The following is a 23,545-nucleotide window of genomic DNA, read 5'->3' as shown; positions in this document are numbered from 1 at the left end:
GACGTTTGCACGACCATTTAAGCTCCACTCAGGCACCACCACTTTCCTCATTTTAGCACTGGCCTCTGAGTTAGAAGGAGTCAGCCACTGCCAAGATGTCCCAACAGTCAACGGTGCTCGAGCTTCACAGGTACTATGAATGATCCTGGGCACTGACAAACACAAGACTGAACATGGCCAGCATCATGTAAAGTGAAATGAGGAGATAAGAGACAGGTTGAGGGTTTGTGTTGGAGTCTGTATTATGGTAGGAGTCAGTTGCTTGTTGACGTAAGTAGACTCCATTTTTGAGCTTTTTTTGGCCACAGTTGCACACTATAGGTGCTGTAGGGGAGCAGAAGATATACTGAGGCAAGGCATATCCTTTGCATTTTTTTCCCACAGAAAATCAGTTAAAGGCATTTGTTACAGGTTATAAACAGTACATGAAAGATGGACTTACATTACATAGATCAAACAAAATTGTCACAATAGCCATCCTAATAAAATAACATCAGAGCCAAACATGACAAAAAAAAGAACAATGGACTGAAAAACACAAAAATAACACCAAATCTAAATTTATTTGCACATTCACATTTCAAAGAAACTCGAAGCATGCTTATTTTGCCTTTTATTTTGTTCGCTCATTTAAACTCTATGGGGTGTGATGAAATTATTTTGGACCATTGGATGTTAAATCTATCTGTGGTTGTAGAGAACATTGGCCTGCTAAAAACCTCATCTTCTATGTATTGGCATCTTTTCTCAAACCTTTGGGTACATAATATTCTCTACAGTCACTTCATTGTGAAAAATTCAAAGCTAAATGAAGGAAGTGAAGGCATGTTCATCTTAAAGCAGAGAAAAATTGTAATACTGTGTCTTTCTATTACTACTGGTTTTCATTTGTTTGGTTCATAAGCATCGTGTGTCATTAACTCAATTTAAGAAATAAGCAGGTTTTTGCCTCCACATACAGCACTGATAAATGAGACTTCCATCCACTTTTTTAAAACAGGAACTCACACGACACCTCGGGCACTTGCAGGCTTGTATATACATCCCCATTCCTCCAATCACAGACTAATATCGTGACCTACCAGTGGAGGTCACTGTTCTCCTGCTGCACACTGCACCTCCTGTGACCTCGGAGCCATGAAGGCTGCAGCACCTTTAGGTCCTCAGGTCACAGGGAGATTCGGCATTAAGAAAGATGGATCACTGTGAAGACTCACTGCATCTGCTGCAACTTCAAAAAACACAAAATAACAATATTAGAACCATATACAACTGTGTATGAAATGACTGGAAGATGTTAACAATGCGATCTACATTTCATTTTTAGGCTAATCAGCTGAATTTCTGAAAGGCCTTTTACGGCAAACAAGATTTTAGTTTCATCAGGTTAAGAAAAGGAATATTTTGTCAGTATTTCTAGACTGAAACTACTTGAAGATTTTGCAAATACTCATGAAATTTTCAAAATTGGCCAATTTAGCTTTAAAAAAGCTTCAAATCTGTCTTTGTTGTGGTGAAAAGACATATGAAACAGCATGTAGACCACCAGGACGGTGTGGCAGTAATATCACAGTGACATAACATTTTTTCCCAGACAGTCAGCAAAAAGCACCTTCACAATAAACAAACTAACCGAACTCTGGTTAACTAGCAATCAATTGGTACAATGCTGTTGTTTACAGCAGTGAGAAAAAAGGACAGACAACAAAGGAAGAGACATGCAAGAAGCAACATGTCAGCTACCAAGCTAAATGTTAACATTAATTATGATTAATTGAAAAAAAGAACGCTTTATTCTAATTTTTTTCTCGAATAAGCTCTCTTAGCTAACTTTAGTTTAACTACTGCTACAAATCAAAGTCTCATTTCTGTTGCAGAGTTCGCTTTGATGGGAAAATCTTTTAAAATTAAATAATACAATGTTTTTTCAGCATCTTTATCTGTCCTCGTGAATCCCATCCTGTGTAGTTTGCTTCTGTCTGAACATATTAATTTATGAAATCATTTTTACTTTACTTTTTGGTGGCTTTTTGTTTTTCTACATATTGTCGTCACTCTAGGAAATTCACTTTATTCTTAAAGTTTTATTAGTAAAATGATTACTATTAGTGGTGCTTGTGGTAGTAGTATACAGTTGTACTTGATTTGCACTAATTACTCACTAATAAAATATTTGAGGATAAAATTAAACACTATAAAATTATTAGATGTAATTAGTATTAAATAACTATTAATGCTAGTAATAGTAAAAGCTTAGTCTGTCATTGACAAATGAATTGAAAAATTCATAAATGAATAAACTAAATAAAACTAACTACTCTCAGAGCCATACAGGTGTTTTCAGTTACTGCGGCTGATTGGACATCTGGTCGGACTGAAACGTGCAAAGTTATGAGAATGATAAGGTTGTAGTTTGTCCTGCTTCAACAGGTGCAACAAAGCTAACAGGAGAGTGACGGAAGTGTCAGTCAGTAACAGCCCAAAAAGAGGTTTAATCAGGCAGGAATGAAAGCACCTGGGAAATATCAGCTAAATGAATCCCTGACAGCGACCTTCTATACACAGCTGCATGCAAAAAAATGTACAGATTCTGATGAATTTTCAAGGGAAAAAAGTAAATAGAACCCCTGCAGCAGACAGACTTAGAAAAATTGCACTTCTTCAAATGCATACAGTTACTTTGTCAAACCTAAAAAATCATCATAGAGTAACTGTGGTATGTGCAAAAGTCTGGGCACCCTAAAAATAAACAGGAGAGTTCACCAAAAGTCTTGTCCACATGACAGCCCTTCTGGCTATGCTCTATGGGAATTATCAGCTGGCATGAGATGTGATTGATTGTTGACAGATCTGTTATGATAAAGTCCATCTAAACCAAAGATATAACATCCTAACAATTATGTTGTGGTGAAAAATATTGGATTATGTTTAGAAGCAATGTTTTATTTTAAGCTATTGATTTGCTACATTTAATAATCACATGGAGTTACAGGGAGAGGTTCAGTTGTGGATACTGAGTGTACAGAGTGTAGATATTAGTACAGTAGCTCTGCATCATCACCTTCACACTAACTTGTACTAGGGGTGGTTTTAGGTGTGTGTGGGGGGTGGAGGTGTGTCTAAGCGTGGGTTTACTCTGTAGTCCATGTATTCTACATGCAGAAAACACTGCTAACTTCATTCCTATGTGTCTCTGAGTACAGATCAGCGTCAGCTCAAATAGCAACCTCTGGGGCTAAAAAACAAACTCCCTGTGTAAAGAGCCAAAAACTGCAGTTCCTCTAATGGCCACTTGAGGCTGGATCCAAAATACTCATTGACCCGATTTTCTCATGTCAAAATGCTGTACTTTATAGCAGAAAAAACACATTTACAGACCGGTTCAGAAAATGGTTTTGGTCTCTTTAGCTGCTTTGTTCGTTCATAACAACTGTATGGAGAATAACTCTTTTTATAACTCACCTGTTTAAATTGTATTAAGGCTTAAAGTTATGCATAGAAAAGTCACTGACTGAGAGATCTGCCTCAGCACCAATCACACTCCACACTGAGCTTCAAATCCGCTGTTCAGGAAATCTATGGGGGATGCCACCAAAGGTTTATCCATTATTGCTACAGGCCTAGATAGTTTGCCTTTAATTACAGTATATTTATACGAATTAATCAAGTTTTAAACTTTTCTTGTGATGTGGTCTTTTCCTGAGACTGGTTAGTCAAATCTAGAAACTGCGAAATGCGTAGTGGGTGTGTGACAGCAGAGAGTTCACATCCCGAGTGATCACATCCGTCTGTGGTTGTGTTTAGGCAAGAAATGCACTGATTAAAGTTAGGAAAACTGTCTTCAGTTAAATGTAAATAAACACATTGTCTCTCAAGTCACTGTGGACCTTTTCTGTATTAAACCAGTCCAGTCCTTCCCTAATCTTAACCAAGTGCCTAAAATAAAAGCAGAATGACGATATGTGAGTGGATATTGCACTACAAAACAAACTAAATGCATTGATCATTCTGATTAGTTCAAAATCAATATATTTGTGACTTTATAAATGTTTCCTGTGATGCTGTTGCAAATGAGTCCTATATAAATGTACGTTTTGAAAGACGGACTTGCAAACGAAGCTCTATCACCGGCCCACCAGAGCTGTATGATGATGACTAGCAGAAATCAAACTGATGGCACAGAGTCTGAATTAAGTGTTAATGAGATTCACCAGCCACGACACACTGACTTAACATTAGTCAGAAAACAGGCCAGTCCCCCCATATAGCAGCTCAATGGAACAAATTCTCTGGGAATCTTCCAGAAACCCCCAGGAACCAAAAGAGAGAAGGAAGCCGTTAAATCATAAAAGGTTGACTTCACTCTTCTGAATGATTTGCCTTATTGGAACAGCATGTTGAAGCCGGACCATCAGAGGGACGATGGAGTGATGCAATATGGCCAGAGTTCTTCCACAGCGACTGGACCGAGCCGGCAGCATTATGTGCTATAGTGTGGAGCAGGAAGTTTAGTGTGCAGGGTGGTTTTGGTCGGGTGGTGGGTGGGCAGGCAATCCAATCGAACAAATAAAAATCACTAATGGGCCGGTTCACAAATTGAGAAGTCTGGAGTTGTTCCCCGCCTGGCACCAATTCCCCCTCGCTTGAGGATGGTGAGGAGTGTGAAGGGGGCGAAATGAAGGAGGGCGTTTACAAATTTAGTCTGGGAGGAAACGAGCTTAGCACTGCGGCTGGCTGAAGTCGGTGCCGCTTTTGGTTTTGGCGGTTGTACCGGGTCCAGATCTAAATGGAGGTTTAAGTGCGGCGACCCCGGGCTGTTTGAGGTGTGGTCTGACTCGGTGCGGGGCCCTGCACAGCATCACACACGTCTGCTCAGGCTCCAATGCCTTCAAGCTGGAGGCGGAGGGGAACCATCGCACCAGGCTGCTCCAACCGCCCCCCATTATAGATGATGATCTCATCCCGGCTGTCCACGGCCATTACAGACACAGAAAGTGGCCACCTAAGAGCTGCAAGTGTTTTAGATGATGCCATCAGAGCAGCAAAACAGACTCTAAAGACACATTTTCCTTCATAAATATATCATCGGTGTTACATCAGGGCTGCTACATCTAACAAATGGCACTTTTAAAAGAGAATTTTTTTTTTTTTTTTTTTTAAATTATCATATCAGGTCAACTGCATTTGTTTTGTCAGTGCTGCCTGGTGATACTTTTACTTAGGTGAAAATGTAACAAAGTGAAAAAATTGATTGGGGAAAATGTAGGGAAAAAAGTTTCCCATTACAGCAGAGATACAAGAAATGAAAATACAAACTCTTTAAACTTAAAATTACAACTCTAAAACAACTCACTGAAGCAAAGTGTGATTTAAAAAAACTCAAGATTAATAAACATTTTTGACGCAACCCTTTGAAAATGTTGGTGTTTAACTATATTTAAAAATGAGATCCAAACTTTCTTTCTCAGAGGTTTAACAATTTTCCATCCTCGTGTAAAGAGAACTTCACTGAACCTCATACAAATCGCTGAAGAGCAAATACCCAAATGATTTTGTCCTCCTCAAGCCAAAGGGAGTCGGATTAAAAATGACAAATGCTTTCAAAGCTGTCACACTTTTTTCCTTTATGCTGTCTTGCTGTCACTCCCTGAGAAGGCTGCTGTTCTCTTCACGTAATCGAGCTGTAAATGGAGACAACATTTACTGTTTCTCTCTCTTCATCGCGTATCACAGGCGTCCTCCGTACGGACAATTTTCCTGACAACTGCTGTAAATCTGCGGCTGAAGTTTGAAAGGAAATGAGCGGCGATGACAGTTTCCACGCCACCCGCAGATGTTCATCTCTACGCTCCAACACTGTCACTGTCCCTGCTCTGTCATTAGTCGCAGGATCAGACCAAGGAAATATGTGATTTAACCCCGAAGCTGAGGGACGCTCACATAATACAGCATTGTCAAATTATAAGGAATCTCAGTTCTAAAAAGTTTGTTTTAATTAATGGTCGACTTTTCACTTTTACTGCTGCACATCTAAAAAAGTTTTTCAGTCCTCTTACAAATCTAACCTTCATACCAGCCACCAGTTTAAAGGAGTAGAATTGGGGTTCTTCAAAATCAGAAAAGAACTAAAAACCAACAAAAGAAATCTGTGCTCTTGAAGTTTTGAGGAGCCAAAATCCTGCAGGTTTATTTACAAGGGATGCGATTATGTCCTCCTTAGGATATGTGAGGTTTACTGCTGCTACAAAACACATTAATTCTAATCTCAGTGTACTTGGCTGCACGCTTTATGTATCAAGAGAGGTTTACTGAGTGTTATACGCTCTGAAATGTTTCCATATTAGCAGGAGACTGACTAAATCAAGAGGAAAATATTTAATAATGATTACACACACACTGGGTCTTTTTAAATGCTCATATTATACACTGAGAGCGACATCAAAGCTTTTCTGCAGTCAAGCATATTACACATCCGGGGCTGGTAAATTTAGCAAAGCGAGTGGCAACAAAAACAGGATTCAGTTTTATCAGACCATCTATTCAAGATTGAAAATCTTACGATGGTGTGCCGATGCAGCTATTAGGTTTATATGAAAAAAAAAGCTTCAACTCTCACTTTCAGTAATGCTTGTTTTAAATAAAATATGAGCAAAAATATTAAATAACTTTTTTTAATCACCCTTTATTTTAACCCCAGTTTTATTATATTTAAAATCCATATATCCACATAAATAATTAACAACACACTGTAATGTAGTTTTATGTGGTTATAAGGACATTTAAAAATGGTAATTAACATACAGCTTCTCAAGACATATTTTTATATTATCACAATTTACTATATTACCATTCTTGATCTGTTTGTACTACTTGTATATCTGTTGACAAATATATCAATAAATCAGCTCACATTAATTATAATGTTTTACACCATTTATTAAATGCCTAAATGGCTTATATGTGCTAAATATGGGGATTTAAATTAAACTGTTTTCATGTTGTGGGAGCTTTTGAGGATGCATTAAAGCAGAGGCTTCAGTGCTTTTCTATTGTATTATCTTTTGGTGAAAGGCACAGCCTGTCACTGTTGTTCAGTGTTACATTTCTGCAATAAGACAAACTTTATCCAGAGGTGAGGTTTGCTTATTCAACATGCAACAAATGATCCGGTTACTCTTAGATTAATTTGAGAAAAAGACTAAAGTGGCAGTAGCGTGTTTGTTTTGGCGACAGCAGCACTGAGCTGCGTTTGCTGTAATCCTTCCTGCCTGTGTGACTGACAGCCACAGGTTGAGCAGCAGGTCTACCTTCAGTTTCTGTCTACTGTGGAGAAAACGCGCCGCCACGACCTCCCTGGCCTGCAACGGCATCAAGATCATCCCAAACACAACCTCTCAGCAGTCTCTCCTTTTACAATTTTTATATATGTTGCACCTTCACCTCTTTTTTACTCCCCGTTTCATTGCATAAGTCATCACATAAAACGTCTGACAAATATGTGCTTTTGGAGGCCAGCATAAGTAGATTGAGATTTATGTCACTGATGATTTATGCCACAGTATCTGAGAGTTTTTCACTTCCAAATAAGAAGTTTCCAATTGGATTTTGCTCAATTCAGATGGGAAGTTGAATTTACACCATCACGGGACACTAAAACTCTTCATTGAATCTGAACTAATGACATTTATTTTGGGGTTAGCAGCTCTTAAAGGCACCACATGTATTCAGTATTAAGGGACACATTTGAGGATACGAGAAAATGGAAAAAATCACAAATTAAATAAGTAAAATGTGTAATGAAAATAACATTTAATTGATGCTGAAGTGGACAACATGACTGGGTGATAACTCATATTTTCACAATAGAAGTCCAATACATGAGTGTCCCTGCTGCACACACAAATACACTCACACTTATTCACACTCTGGGAGATTTTGCCTCATATAGCCCACATGGGGCAAAGACTAGGACTGACTGAAAACACCCACGCCACAGGCCATCTGTGCTGCGAGACCAGCCACAGGATTGGAAACACGTGTGTATTAATACCTGCTCAAGGCCCAGAGCAAATATATAGCCCCGGCTAACCTGCTAATAGCCTTAATTTGTAAGATAAACAGTAGAAGAGTTTGACACTCACTCACCTAAGGTGCCTTTTCTTCTGCTGCGCTGCCTCTGCTGCCTTCGGAGGCTTTGGAGGGACTGGGGGGGCGAGCAACGGCGGCAAAGTTACAGCCTGCCTCCGCCATGCTATCTGTTAAAGTAATTTTCTCTCAAAGAGGAATTAATTTCCTTTCTCAGGCGGCCCACAGAGCCTGTGGCACAGCCTGTGTCGTCCAACTGGATCCCCAGAGTGTGGAGTTACTGCGACCGTCCTCCAGTAAAATCCGACTGCTGCACAAAAACTCTCCCAGTGCTGAGTTTTAGTTTGGTTTTATATATTATTTGAATGTAATTTGTCCTATATTTTCTTTTAATTCATACTATGATCAGGATACAAAACTTTAGACACTGGTCCTGATGTTGCTTTGACTTTAAGAGATTTAAAAGGGGGGAATAAGAATATCGGGTGATTATTTATCCTAACTTTAACCAGATGTATGACATATTTGCTCAAAACATTTAGTTGTACATGTGTAAGTATATATATTGACAATTCCTACCTGTATAAATAAAATAACAAAGAGATTTCAATAGCATAAAATCACTTTTTTGAGCATGTCCTATCAAATCAGTAACAGACACCGACAGATCAGTATTATTCATATGTCATCTAATTACCATACTGTCTGTCTTTGTATCATAAATTATGTAAATGAATTTGAAGACTAATAATTGTCATAAATCTGTTCTTTTATTTTTGAGCATTCATATAGACCTGGATCATCATAATTGCAGAGACTAAGACCAGCGAAACACTCCCGGCTGTTGTCTTTTTATCCTACTTCACTCCTAGAAAATGACATTTTTATGACCAAACACATTTAGCGAGACACCCTGACAGTGTGTGATATGAGTGTTTCATGTATTCTGAAGTGTGTAGGCGGCTGAAATATTCCATCTTGTGCAATTTTCGGGACTTTCCTTTTGGTCACTCTGAACTCTACGCCATACTAGTAAATGTCAATAATTTCAGATTATGATATAAATTGTAACAGACTTGATTTCATTAAAAAAAAAAAAAAAAAGAAATCATTGCATTGGCATCTAAAACAGCCTTTTTAAAAATTTGAGTCAGTAATTAGAAGTCATTTGAAAGTGACTTAATTTGTTACTTGAGGCAGCTTTTGGAATAAAAGCAGTTCTCACAATTTCATGACCTCGTATCATGTCAAACTAGTATCTGTATTCGTGAGCGGATTGGTTTGATGATGTGTTTCATTTCAAAATGAGATAAACACATTTGCAAAAAAAAAAAAAAAAAAAAAAAAGGGAAAAAAATCCCTAGCAAAATGGTTTAACTACATTAAAATGAACTGGAGAAGCAGGTAACTTAGTTGAATCACATCTAAACCTGCAATAAAAAATATATATATTTTCACTTTTAAGTTATTCTGCAACAAAACTTTTCATATTTCTGATAAATGGCAACTAAGAGTCTCTAACTGGAGCATGAGAAGACAAAAACAGTGTGCAAAGGAAACCATTAATGGAAGCAACAAGCATCCCTGCCTCGCTTCCACAAGACTAACAGTATTTGAAGAGGTCAAAACTGACAAAGATGGAATGACATGCCGAGTTAACCCCTGATACCTCTCCCCCTCTACCTCTCCACGCTCCCCCACTTCCCCTCATACGACCTCCCTCCCTCCCTCCCCTCCAGCCCCACCCATCAACCATTAAGGTTGTTTTCTTGCAGGGAAAAAGATGGCCACCGGAGGTCAGATCCAAGTCCAAAATAAATTGCCTTCTTTCCTGAGGCTCAGCCATTTTAATAGTACAGATTTATTGTGCTGTGCTTTTTGGAGGGTGATCATATGTATGTGGTCAGTAGCGCGTATGCAGTCTATGACCCAGCCTCCCTCTCACGTTACACCCTATTTATAACATCCCCTCCGCCGGCTCCCGTCGTTCTGCAGTTCCTAGGAACCTCCTTCTGCTCCCAGCCTCGAGCTCCAGTCCCCTTTTCCTCCTGACATCTGAGAGGCTCTGCTGCAGCTTGTCCTGGGCTAACTGTTTATCCTGTACAGCCTGGCAACTGGCCGCATGCTCCGGATTACCACAGGACACCCATTTCAAAACTCATTTTGCTTTCTGTTCTGACTATTTGATTTTTCTAACTTAAGGGAGAAGTTTTGGGATAGTCGAGGAGAAAAGAGAAGCATCTTGGATATGTGCTTGTGATCTTTTTTGTTTTTTTCGGTCGATTTAGTAACTTCACCCCCTTTCACTTGCCCTTCTCACCTTTACTGGAGGGCCGTGTGTGTTTGCACATGATGGATCACACACTGTTCGGCTGCCTGCGGAGCCCCCACGCCCCAGCACAGGCCCTGCATCCCGCCTTCACCCAGTCTCCCCTGACTCTTCACGGACGCTCGGACCACGTCTCCTACCCAGACCTGGCCTCTTCCTCGTCCTCCTCCTCCACGTCCTCGCCTTCGCCCTGTATCATCTCCAGCTACCCGGGTGATGACAGCCTGTTTCCCGGGCAGCACCACCACCACCCCCACCGCGGCCACCTGCCTTCCCAGCAGCATCACCATCCACCTCAACACCACGCATCTTGGCATATCCCACAGATGCCGTCACCTGGCAGCAGTACGCGCCACAGCCTCTGCCACCCGCACTCCCACTCCCACTCATCCCATGACAATGGGCCCACACCTCCTGACCGGAGCCACCCTATGTGTGCCAGCACCCCCAGTCTGGGCGGCAGCAGCACCCCTACAGGGGCCTCCTGTGTGCCTGCAGACTTTGGCAGACAGACGCTGTCACCTGCTGAGGCCGAGAAGAGAAACGGCAAGAGGAAAAGTGACAGTTCAGGTAAGAGGAGCTGCATGAGAAGTTTTTTAAGAAAGAGGAAGAGGAACGATTCTAAATGCAGAGATTTTATTTCTCGGATAGTTTTTCTTGAGATATCATGAAATGAAACGCTCTTTCAACCAAAGACTTAAAGTAAAAATCTTTGGAAACATTTCTAATGTGTCTTTTGTTAGATAAACATCATCACATAAATATCAGCATTCCAAGAAATTCCAGGCAGAGCTCAAGAATAACACAAGCATCTGTACATGTCACTCTAAATCATTCAGCAGCACCACTGTTGAGAATTCTGCAGCTCTGATAGAAAAACAAAAAACTGTCTGAAAAGCAGTTTGTAGGTGTCGGCTGACACGCAGCAAGGCTGCAGGCAGCACTCAGACTGAAGCGTGGAGCAAAGGCCACATCATAACTGTGTGGGCACATCTGACTACTGCCATGTTTTGTTTAAAAATCACATCTGGTTTGTTGCGACACTCTTCAGAGGGCAGAGAATGAGGCGCATAGTAAAGAATTAATGTCATGGATTGTAAAAGGCTACACCGGCGCCTCGCGCCACACTAAACACCCCGGCGGACGCGACTTCTCAGGCTTTCTTCTCGTCTAAATCCTGGATGTTAAGCAAATCGCAGTCAGACTAACTGAACTAAACCAAAATACTGGGACAGAGAATGATTAAGGGTGTCACATTTGAAATTACTGCAGTTTAAAGGCAATGGTTGCTAGTGGGTTGCAAAATTAATTTATCTTATTTAAATCTTTGTGAAAGATATTTCTATTTCAAGATTTTTTAATTCCATTCATAAATTCTCTGTTGATCCCTAAAACTACTGTGAGCACAGTGAGATCTAAGGCTACTTTTCAGTAAAGTTTCAGGAAACTTTGCGACTGTACAGCTTAAAGTGGCTGCAGGTGTTCTTACCTTAATCTTTGACAAAAAAAATCACACACACACAAAAAAATAAAATCCTTAAATCATGTATGTGATGTTAACTTTTTATTGAACTAAAATCAACACACAGTCTTATGACTGACAGTATGCAAAAACTCCAAACCACAGACAATTCGAAAAACATTTCTTCACAAATTTATAAACAAATCCTTTTTTTAGTACTATGCTCGAATAGATAGCGCCTCCCTGATGACCTGCAGAGCATTTCCAACCTGCAGTCACCACAATAATCAATCACAGCATGACAAACTGCCGGGGTCGGGTCGCCAGGGTTCTCGCTGGGAAAATGATATTGGTTAGAGTTTTCCAGGGAAACTGTGTCTCGCCGTTCTCTCTGTCCATTTGAGGATTGTGGGCCTTCACCACCGTTCTGCACCCTTTAAACACTTCTTCGTATTCATAGTGCACCATATCCACTTTATTGTGATTAGTTTTTGCTCAGGATGCTGGTTGTCACCTAAGACACCTTCTATTCCCCCTGACAGGCTGCTGTTTCTGCAGTTTACAGAAAGTTTACCGACCTCAAGTTTGCAAATATAATAAACTGAACTTTTGACTGGCTGTAATTAATACACATCACTGGACATGATTTATTTTCCACATTTCTCATCAATTTAACAGAAACACCAGATGTGACAGTTTTCTGCAGCGTAAAATGTACCAAAATTATGTAACACAGCAAAGCTTTTCAAAGCTTCATTTTTTTTTTTTGTTTAGTTTGTGTTCAGTGTCCAGTTATCCACACGCAAAATGCTGCAATAGTGTATTTAATCTGGTAATTTAAAACACTACCTCCTATTTCCTTTTCTCTTTTGTCAAATCATTGGGAAACTGAGCCTCTGCCTCCAAATCCCACTTCCCCTGTAACAATAGTCAGTGCAGACTCATTACATGTGCTGTGCATTCTCTCCTCGCTAACACCAATCACGCTGATTATTGGGGCTAACTGGGTTGCTGACTCAATCAGCTGTCTAAATATCAGACCGCTGCCTGTTGCACGAGATACAGCTCTGATTAGGTTTCACCATCTGGGCCAGAAACTTGAGCGAAACCTGAATTTAGATACAGAAATAATAGGAACACCTGAAAGCTCATTTCCATGCAAGCTTTTACCCCCTTTTGCTCACATATGAAGCATCTCAACTTTCTGTGTCTAATACCCAGTTGTGATTGTTTCCTCAAGGAAGGTCGCAGGGTGGGCTAATAAGATGAGTCAGGGTGTCTGGTTTCTGGATAACCTGCTCGGGTTTTTTGTGGGCAAGCTGTTAGCGCAAGCAAGGGGAGAGTGTCTTAGCTCAGTTTCTGGGTCATACTTGCATAGTCGAGGGAGTGGTTGTTCTTTAAGAAGTTACTAGATTCTCTGGAACAATAAAAGGTGCTTGAAGTCTTATTTTGAGGCCGAGTTGTAAAAAGGAGGAGTGAGGTGCCGAATGCCTCTCGCTGGCGGCTGAAGTTTCCTTGAGAAAGCTTTAGAAAAACATTGCGGACGTGTTGGTGCTTTTGACTTCATTCTTGTGTGTGTGAGGAAAATATATATATATATATATATATATATATATATATATATATATATATATATATTAGAAAAAAACAAAATATCACAACTTTCACTAAGGGAAAATAACCATTTCCAGCCTGTGAAATTAAAAAAAAAAATCAGCATATTATGATTATAACCGTCCATTCTTGCATTAATTTTAAAGTCCCTTCTGCACAAGTTCATTTGGGAACCCAAAACGACGTGCCCTGTCTGGGTGCATGTATTTTTCTCATATTATTCCTCCTTTTTTGTGGGGAGATGAAAGTTACGGCGGGGACCTAATTGCTGTGGTGTAGTGGCTGTGTCATAAAAGCCTGCCACTCATTTTAACTCCAGGCCTGCTTGTCTAAAGCAGCTGGCGGTGTTACACTTTTATTTCTCTTTACACAATGTCTGTGTTTACCAGAGAGAGCGACTGAATACGTCTGAAGGCCAACTTCAATCAGCCACACACTGTTTGGAGCGCTCCGAGTTAGAAATTACAAGGAGGGAAAGGCAAGGTCAAGGGGGGAGCCGGACACAAGCTGCGGGTCAAGCAATGATTTGTTTCATTTCATAAAATTCATGAGGGAATTCTTGCAGTTTTACATCTGTTTTGTTTGTCTCTGTCTCTAAAACAGTGCCTTACAAAGCTTTACAAATATAACTTTTGTAGAGCAGTTTCAGTTCACCCCTCATCTTCTCTTTAGACTCTCATGGGAGTTATTTTGCTCTGAAAAAATACACACTTAATTAGAAGGAAGATTCGCTTTACGACACAAAAACAGAACCAGCAGGGGTCCCTAAGGGGAGAGATCTTACTTGAATAGATAGTTTCTCCTCTTACGTGGCTTCAGCTTTGCACCGTTTGTGAGTCTGGCTCAGGGCTGGAGGACTATTTACAGTTTGGCTTGGTGGAGGCCTGCTGGATTAACACACACTGCAGAACAGGACCGCAGATGAATTAGCATGCAATCGCTGCTGCCTTCAAGTGCAATGTGCAACTGAAGCGTGTCCAACAAAGAAACCACAAAGGCTGCTCACAATAGGAAAATTTCGGAGGGCAAATGAACTGTATGTGTTTTCCTCGGAAAGTCTGGAAATACCAAAACAAAAAGTATTTTTCCGGGGTGGTGATCTGAAGTGGGGATGACACAAGCAGGGGATTTTTGTTTTTCTAAGGGGAACGCATAATCTGCCCCAAATATCTGCCTTAAATCTAGTGCGTGCACATTTTTTACTGTAATAATGTAAGAATAATGTGTTTGAAGTATTTTATGAATGTCAATTTCATGATTTCAGGATATTTTTTTATAAATATATATGACTTTTACTGTCTTTCTGAAAGATGTGAATCAAAAGATACAATGCTGGGAGAAAAAAAGGAAAAAATTGGTTCCAAATAGTGGCACTTTGGCTGATTCTGCTTTGCTGATTGTTTTGTTCCACATTTAAAAAATGAGGTTGTAGCTGCAGATTTCTTCAAGACTAAGATAAATTAAATCCATGTTGGCAGTATAAGAGGCAGCCTATTGTAACAGCACAGCTGCTGCAGTCAGACACACACGTGTTACTGCACATGAGTCCTTCCAGCCACTTAAAGAATTCATAAACAATGACTGAACAATAAAGTGTGACTGACAGCTCTCATTGTTTCTCTTACTTTGCCTTTTTTCTTCCCCTGCTGTCTTGCACCTGCCACATAACATTTGCTTTATTTTTTATTTTTCTTGCATATAAATCTGCCCTGAGTGCAACAGAAACCTGTGTGGTGTTTGGTTTCAGAGTCCCAAGATGGGAATTACAAGTCAGATGTGAGCAGCAAGCCCAGGAAGGAGAGGACGGCGTTCACCAAGGAGCAAATCCGAGAGCTGGAGGCCGAGTTTGCCCACCACAACTACCTAACCAGACTAAGGCGCTACGAGATCGCCGTCAACCTCGACCTCACTGAAAGACAAGTATGTTCCTATCCACTGCTGCTTGTTTCCCCCTGGGTTTAGACATTTTTGAACCCCCCCATTAGCACATTAATGCCATGTTGTGAAAACAGAGGTGGCCTCGGGACTACAAGGAGGCTTTTCGGCTCGCTACTGTGTTTTTGTAACTTCGGTGCAAGGGCTATTGTGCTCCAGATGTGGCTGTGAGACGGGACTATCATATTCCAGATGTTCCTGTCTATTCTTTCAGGCAGCCCACAGTCAAGGCAGGGAGACGGGTTGAAGGAAGTGCTGTCTAGCAAGTCACTTCCTCTCTCCCACTACCCCTGCAAGCACAAATTGGTCTCCGAGCGTGGGCCGCTTGCTGTAAAATGCAGGCACATGAAATAAATAACAGGAGACAAATGGTTGGGGGAAGGAAACGGCGTCCAGCCTGTTATTCTATGACACCCATTTGGAAGCTGTAACTCACACTTAGTTGACACCTTGCCAGTGATATGTTGCAACGTGATTAAATGTAAAGAAAATGCTGGATGGAAAAATGGAGTTTCTGATGATGCCTCGGGTGCAAATAACTACATAAGATCCCAAAGATATATATGTTTGTAACGCTTTAAGTCTAATATGTCATGCGAAATTAAAAATTATAATGACGACATAAGCTGAGTACATCCAAAAGTAGAAAATGAGCTGGTGAGTCAACATTAATGCCCTGAAGGAGAATAATAACTCTAGTGGACCTTCAAAAAGCAGGTGCAACTAATAACATCAGCAGTGGCTCAGTTCCATTTAGTACCAGGCTGCTGCTTTTTATAGTGGTTCAATGGCACAGCTTACCGGGGTTTAGCCACCATTAATGCTTTTAGTTACACCTACTTTTCCTTCAATCACAAATAAAAATGTCAGCCATGAGAAATGTATTAAAAAACAAGATCTAAAAAGGGATGAGATATAAAAATTACAGTGTATGTGTATGAACAACCCCAACTTTAATTGAATAAATGGCAATTTTAAACAACTAAGTGTTGATTTAAACTAACTGAATATTGTTTCGTTTATAGAAGTCTCAAAGTTTCTCAAAATGTAAGACCTTTTCCGTTACTTAAACATATAGATATAGATGCTAAAATTGTACGACACTCAAGGCCTTGTTTCAGGAGCTTTAGATAAAAGTGGCTATTATGAAAAAATCTGCCTTTTCCAGTGAATAAAAATGTCTGCAGGTGTGTTGTAAGGGATTTTAAAGCGATATGGGTTTGTACATCTGGACTATCGCATAAAAGTTCATAATCCTCAGCCTAAGAACAACAGTAAATTGTGACATGAAAAGTGACAAATGTACCATAAAGTATGTAAGTATCATTCTGCAAATGCATTACGTTACGAAAGTGCTAAAACTCTAAAGACGGCATCGTTCCCTTGAACTCCACGGGGCCACCAAGTGCAGAGTTCGCCACCATAACTCCCCTTCAGCCTTCTCCCAGACTGTTGCAATTAATCTTTCTGTGGCTTTAAGCAGCATAAAATGTGTGTGAAATTTCTTCAGCTCGTGCTGCATACGATGTGTGTGACCTCAGCTTTGTCTGGGAAAATATACAGCAGGAGATAGTGAGGTAAATATTGGCAATACAATCAGTTGGCCACGGCGCTTCATTTATGCTGTGTGAGCTGTTTGGAGAAATCTGATGGATGTTTTATGTCTTTGTAGGCTGTGAAAACTGGACTGTTTTCAAAGATGGCAGCAGTGGAGCGTCAGGTCTTGCACGCTTAGTTTAAAACCAGACTAAATTGAGTTAAAAAGTAGGTTTTTCTCTAGATCTCTAAGTTACATCTATTTTAACTGTATTTAAAAGATAGTAGTAACACAATGAAATCTAGCTGTCGATATGCTATAAAAGAATAACCTGATGCCACTTTTCATTTAGCAGTTTTAGCCAAAATGTCAGCATCTTTTGACCTGCAAATCAAGTCATACTAATTCAACGCTTGTTATGTGCTTTTGTGCTTCATTAGTAGACTGTTAATTTGATTTCAAGTTGTAAAAATGGGTTGAGGGGTTTATTACTGTTTGTTTAAATGAGCCGTGCAGAACCTGTAGATCGACACTTCTGCTAACCTTCTTAACATTGAGGTCAGGAGTCTTTGGTGTTAACTGAGCGTCACTGTAGGTGTAATGTCAAGCAGTCCAGGTACACTGTGGCTGATTCTGAGTAGTGTGTGTCCATGGACCTTGAGAATAACATGTCTGGGTTGATATTAGAGCCATAAATAAGCGATCCTTTGCCGCAGTACTCGCCCCTCTCCCACTTTCAGAAAAGGCCCTGAGGCTTGTAAAGAATCTGAGGTGATACTCAGCACAGCGTACGGCCCTGACGTTTAAGATAAACGTTTGTGCTGTCAACTAACTTCCTGGCCATGTGACTGCTCGGTCCCCTCGGAATGACACTCCCCAAAAATAAACCCACCCCACCCTGCCTGACAGGGGCAAGCTCGACCACTGTCCTACCCCTCCTCCCTTCAGGCGCATGTGTCGACACTCAGGGAGCCTCTGCTGCTACTTGACGTGTAAACCGTTTTAAGCAACAGCTTAATCATCAATCTGAGAGACGTAAATACGGCCGAGGCTGTTGAGTCAGGGAAAAACAGGTAGACGCCAAGTGGCAGATGGAACAGTACACACACTAATTGCAGCTGTAGAAATAGCTGCCAAACTTTAAGAGAAAGTTGCTGTCAAGCAGTAGGGCTTCCTAACTACTTCTTGATTATTTTTGTGACTGTTTGCTCTCTCCTAAAGAGCTCTGAATTTGACATTTTCTGTCTACTTAACCCCACAGGTGAAGGTGTGGTTCCAGAACAGGAGGATGAAGTGGAAAAGAGTTAAAGGCGGCCAGCAGGGGGCAGCAGCTCGAGAGAAAGAACTGGTGAATGTGAAAAAGGGGACTTTGCTGCCGTCAGAGTTCTCTGGCATCGCAGCGCTCCACCATTCGACGGACTCCTTAGCCAATGAGGACAGTCATGACAGCGACCAGAGCTCCGAGCACGCTCACTTATGATGCACACACATCCGTCCCCGCCTCCCTCATGAGTTTAGGCCCTGCCTCTGCCTCAGGACCGTCCTTAGAAGGACTGCTGTTTGCTGATTCGCCATCGTCATACAACGATGCTAAATAAGTGTACAAATGTACAGATGAATGACGTATGTTAGAAAATGAATTCATCGTGTAAGCAAAATGTAAATTTTGAAGAACTGAGCACATAAAAGAAGATGGTGAACTATTTCAAAGAGCCATTGGTTAAAATTTCCTTGACAAATGCCAAAAAAAGAGAATATTGTAACTTTTCAAATGCGATGTGTCTTGGTTATAGAAGATTACTGAATATTACAATACAGTTTGAAAATCATATTTAGTAAAACTGTTGTTAACATTCCATGTTGCGTGTTTAGAGAGCAGCAGGCTAAGGCTTGGGCTTGCACTGTTAAACATACAGTCTGCACCTCGATCAGTTTCTACCGTATAAAAGTGTAAATTACGATGTAATTGAGTTTTTGATCAAATCAAGTGCCAGGAAATCAAATTTGCCTCGCTAATATAAATGATCTGTAAATAATTCTCAGTATTGTCTTACCTTAACAATAATTCTATACCCAGACTATTCAGCTCACGCACTAATAAACACTGACAGCTGTTTAGCTGACACTTTTCTGCCTAGAGATTACATTTTTCAAACAAATCTGAAACCTGAAATAAGTATTTTATTAAACCTTTTCAGGGACACTTGCAAATTGAATAAAACTTAACCAGTGGTAAATGGAATTTCTTATGAATAACTGTTTTTTTTCATCTACGCTGCCATCCTTCCACATATATCCAGGGTGATGAATGTGGGTTCCACGAAGTGAAGCTGAAATGAATTAAACATTGCAGAGAGTGTAGAAAGCCGGTGCATGCTAAACTCACCTTTGCCTGGGGGCAGGGTCGGAGGCTCCTGCCAAAACTCAGGAGAACCCGCAAAGGATCGGATTCTGTTACAAAATCCAGTTGAAAATAATTTCATGACTTGAGCTCATCTTTCACCACGCTGTGATTGTGCATTCTAATTTCTTGAAGAGGCACCTCGCACGGCATTTGAGGCTTTTAGTTTTTTCCTTTTCCACTAAAGGCAACCCACAAGATGGAAATGTTCCAGTTTTGCATCGACACTCACTCAGTGCAGCGTTTTACAAATATGGAGGACACTCACCTTTTCCACGAGGCCTCAGAATCTAGTATGTGGACATTATCAGCCAAGTTATGACGAACTTTAAATGTACCAAACCATGCGTCACAGCACACTCACCTCCAAATATGTTCTTTCCACTTCAGCAGCAGCAACCAGCTGCTGTGTTCTTGTTGCCTCTTCTCTGGCTGTTTAAAACAGAAATAGGTAAAATTTCACTAAAAGCATCAGATATGTGCATTCAAAACTATTAATGCTCTTTACCAACAGGCCAGTATCAGTGGGCCTGATGTACTGTATCTGTAAACAATAAAAAACAAAGCTATTATCTCTTAACTATACAACAGCACCATGATCATAAGACAAGTGAGCACATTTTTGGAAATTCTTTAATTTTTGTGGTCTCCTCTGATAGTGTAAAATCCTCCGCTGATACACATGGTGAAATGCACCAGTATTTGGTTGAGTGCTTTCATCAAGGGACAGAGCAAATGTGCCGCCCAGTCAACGTTGAATCCTGTTTGGGTCTGTAACTAAGACCAGCAGTGGGTATCAGATAGAGGTCTTCTGCAAACAGGCCCATGGGAATGCTACTTGAAATCAAGGATTACCTGATGCAAAATGTGGTTCATCTGCATAAATCAGTTAAACTGGTAAATTAACAGTCATAGCTATATAATAATAAAATCTACAACATAGCTGGTAGATGCATTCCATCTTTGTTTAGCTTGTTTCACTTAAAAATATCTATAATTGGACCCCTGTATAGCTCAACAGGTTAAGCGACCTATGTACAGGAGCTGGTCCCTCATGCAGCGGCCCGGGTTCGAATCCCGCTTGCGGCCATTTGCTGCATGTCGTCTGCCTCTTCACTGTCGCTATCTAATAAAGCCAAAAAAATATCTGTAGCACAAGGTATGTGAGATGATCATAGCTGAGCCAGCTGCTTTTACCTCCTTACATTTTGTCCTCTGAATAATACCACATCCACTCACAAGTTTACATCCTCCCCTCCGTGCACTGTTTTTTCCTGCAGTCATTATGTTATATCATCAGTGATGGGTAACAACACACAGAGCAGAGACTGTCAGCAGTAAACTAAAACGTTAACTAACCTGATAAGACTGAGCAGAATTTGGACCTGGGTTGGGTTTAGGTTCCTGTATCAGGTGTCAGCCATCTAGCCTTGACCTGAAGTATTTCTACTTGAAACCCACTCTCACCCAAACAAAGAGCAGCTGTGCAGTCCCACCTCATATCTACACTATATCTATAGACTTTATCCACAGTGGTTGGTCACACTGGTTTCCCAGACCTATTAGCCTGAATGCAATCCATTTCAATCCAGTTTGACTGGTTTTTACAAATAGCCACTAAGTGATATAGCATTGTGTAATGTGAAATGTGTGTGAGAGTGCAGGGAAGTCTGCAGGGACATCAGCTGAGCACCCTCTCAATAAGTGGTATTCATCTACTCTGTCTGAAGTAACCTAAAGGTCCCATTTTGTACCTCTTTTGAACAAATTAATTCAAGTTTCACATTTCTGTTCTAAATACTGCAAAGAAGCTTAATTTCATCATGAGTATATAACCCCTGGTTTTAGGGCTGTTCTAAACAAGCTGTTTTGCTCTGAAAACCAATGAGATGCTGCCCATCCTGCCCCCTTTCTATCGTTATATCATCTTTATATCCCAACATCTTAACAGCTTTGATTATACACCTTTAAATTTATAACAACCACAAAACACAACAAAAATATTGATTTGAAGTCAATCGTGCAAATCAAATGACTATAAAAAGACAACAAAGACATACACAAAATGATAACATCAGAAGGACTACAAACAGCTACATGATGCAAAATAAATAAATAAAAGGAAGAGGAAAAACAAAAAAACGTGGAAAATATTGCAGAGACATGAAATGATAAAAAAAAAAACAAACACAATGTCTACCAATAAAAGCCACACAGTGATGGCAAAAAAAGATGCAAAATGACCACAAACAGATGCAAAACAACTGTAAAGAAACACAAAATGTCAGTTTATGGTTATAACCAAGTTAAGCTATGATAAACTAAGCCGAACGGCTGCTAGATGTGGCCTTATATTTCATGAATGCATGTGAATGACATCAAATTACTTACATAACTTCACACCACGAAATAACATAGTTAACATTTCACAGTTTAAAGGTTATGGTGAAGCCAATTCATAAATCAATTAACAACACTGTTAAACATGAAGGTTTCAAATATGGTGTTTAATGCAACGCCCCCTGCACTCTCTAAACCTAGCTACAGCCCTGTTAAGTATTTTTTTATACACACAATAACACCTTTAAAAAATAAATAGCACGGTGACCATGACCGAAAGGACAGCTCGACTTTGATCAGCAGGCTCCAAAACATGTAAACAACAGGCTGCGTGTATCACGAAGTCTCGCGAGATAAGGTGACACGGAACGCGACACCTGCAAGTGCAACCAACGTGACCAAAGGTAAATTTAGCGGCTCCTATCAATGGCGGATTAATGGGCGTTAGTAGTAACGAGATGCTGCGGCCGCTTTAAACCGACACAGACGGTTTTCGTGCGTGTGAGAAGTTCACTCATCAGCTGTGGAGGGCTCTGTATTTCGTAACTGACCTACTTCAGTTGAAACAAGACCAAAACAAGGCAGTTAAACAGTTGAAGTGAGGTCTTCCAGCGGGTGCAACGGAGCGTCCGCTGAGTGTAGCACCTGTACAGGTATCAGAAGTCACCTGGGCTGCAGCAGCGGGGACCATGGCAGGAGGAATGGAGCTCGGCACGGTGTCCAGGGGGTTCCGGAGCATGTTTTTCATGCTCACACCCAATGAATCATCTTTTCAGAAAGTGGAAGCTGTCCCTCAGTATGTGGAACAGGTGGGTGTAGCCTCATTCTCTTTCACATGGAATAAATCTGATGCTTTTATTGTAAGATGAAAATGAGTCCTTCACCCAACTCCTTGTGACCTCCACTGACCTTTACTGTCATTCGGAGGTGGAGGAATAATACAACTGAAACAAATGGGATTGAGTCCACAGTGAAGTAGAGCTGCAGTGGTTAGTCAATTATTTGATTAGCTGATCACTTGAAAATTAATGTGCAAATTAAATATTCGTTGTTTTGGTATTTGTGAGATAAAAATGTAAAATATTCAGCGGTTCAAGCCTCCCAGTGTTGCCTTTCTTTGCCATAAATGACACCAAACTGAATATCTTTCTGTTTCTGTTTAGTTGTATAGAACTAGCACTTACAAATCATCTGAAGTTATAGCGAGCAATTTTCAGTATTTTCTGACATGTTGAAGATGGAGCAACTGTAAAATAACAGGCAGGTTAATTGATAATTAAAGTAGCTATTCTCTGCAGCCCAGCTATCAACACCAACGTACTAATTGTGAATTTTAGTGTCATGGAATGGTGTTAAACTTAAAATCTAGCATCACAGAAGTCATTTTAACAACAAAATTGGTTATGCGTAGTACTACTTATAATCACAGGCAAATTGTGATGTTTCCACTTGCTTGTTTTGTCTGACTGGATTCAGGATTCAAGAGGTTTTATATGTCACATGCTCATACAGTATGTGCAGTGCAATGTAAAGTGACTGTTCTCAAGGCTGTACAATAACAATAAGACATTATCAAAAGAACAATTCTTTAAAAACAATACAGAATTGGAAAAACTCACAATGTCATAAATAATGAGATAGAGATTTTGATGTTAAATATCCAAAAATCCAGATAATGCTGACTTTAAAGCTGTATTTAAAAAAAGGGGAAACTAGCAAATATTCACACTCCTGAAGCCGAAACCAGTGAAGTTTTGCTGACATGAATGACTTTTGGTTATGCAAATCATTGCTAATCTCCACGTTGTTGTATTTTTGTACTTGCAGATGAGTTGAAGGTTT

The 23,545-nt window shown here is 40.3% G+C and overlaps 2 protein-coding genes and 1 long non-coding RNA gene across 3 annotated transcripts in view; 2 read left to right on the top strand and 1 right to left on the bottom strand.

Moving 5' to 3' along the window:
* Nucleotides 1–217: 217 nt before the first annotated feature.
* On the bottom strand, nucleotides 218–8,374 carry LOC118469635 (uncharacterized). Its single transcript, XR_004846568.2, has 2 exons — nucleotides 8,146–8,374; nucleotides 218–1,231 (listed from the first exon to the last, which is right to left on the bottom strand). It is a non-coding gene; the product is annotated as an uncharacterized LOC118469635 (long non-coding RNA).
* A 1,180-nt stretch (nucleotides 8,375–9,554) lies between these two features.
* On the top strand, nucleotides 9,555–19,204 carry meox2a (mesenchyme homeobox 2a). Its single transcript, XM_023299741.3, has 3 exons — nucleotides 9,555–10,984; nucleotides 15,238–15,410; nucleotides 18,224–19,204. The coding sequence occupies exons 1-3, from the start codon at nucleotides 10,435–10,437 to the stop codon at nucleotides 18,440–18,442; spliced, it is 942 nt and encodes a 313-aa protein (XP_023155509.1). The 5' UTR covers nucleotides 9,555–10,434; the 3' UTR covers nucleotides 18,443–19,204.
* Nucleotides 19,205–22,061: 2,857 nt separating this feature from the next.
* Nucleotides 22,062–23,545, top strand: part of agmo (alkylglycerol monooxygenase) — a 61,407-nt gene continuing 59,923 nt past the window's right edge. Inside the window, exon 1 of the mRNA XM_023299745.3 lies at nucleotides 22,062–22,512. Within this exon, the coding sequence (XP_023155513.2) occupies nucleotides 22,393–22,512 (120 nt within the window). The 5' untranslated portion in view covers nucleotides 22,062–22,392. The remainder of the gene's footprint in view (nucleotides 22,513–23,545) is intronic.

This window comes from Amphiprion ocellaris, chromosome 9 (genome assembly GCF_022539595.1).
Source record: "Amphiprion ocellaris isolate individual 3 ecotype Okinawa chromosome 9, ASM2253959v1, whole genome shotgun sequence".
NCBI lineage: Eukaryota > Metazoa > Chordata > Actinopteri > Pomacentridae > Amphiprion > Amphiprion ocellaris.
This window is presented reverse-complemented; position numbering and strand designations above follow the sequence as displayed.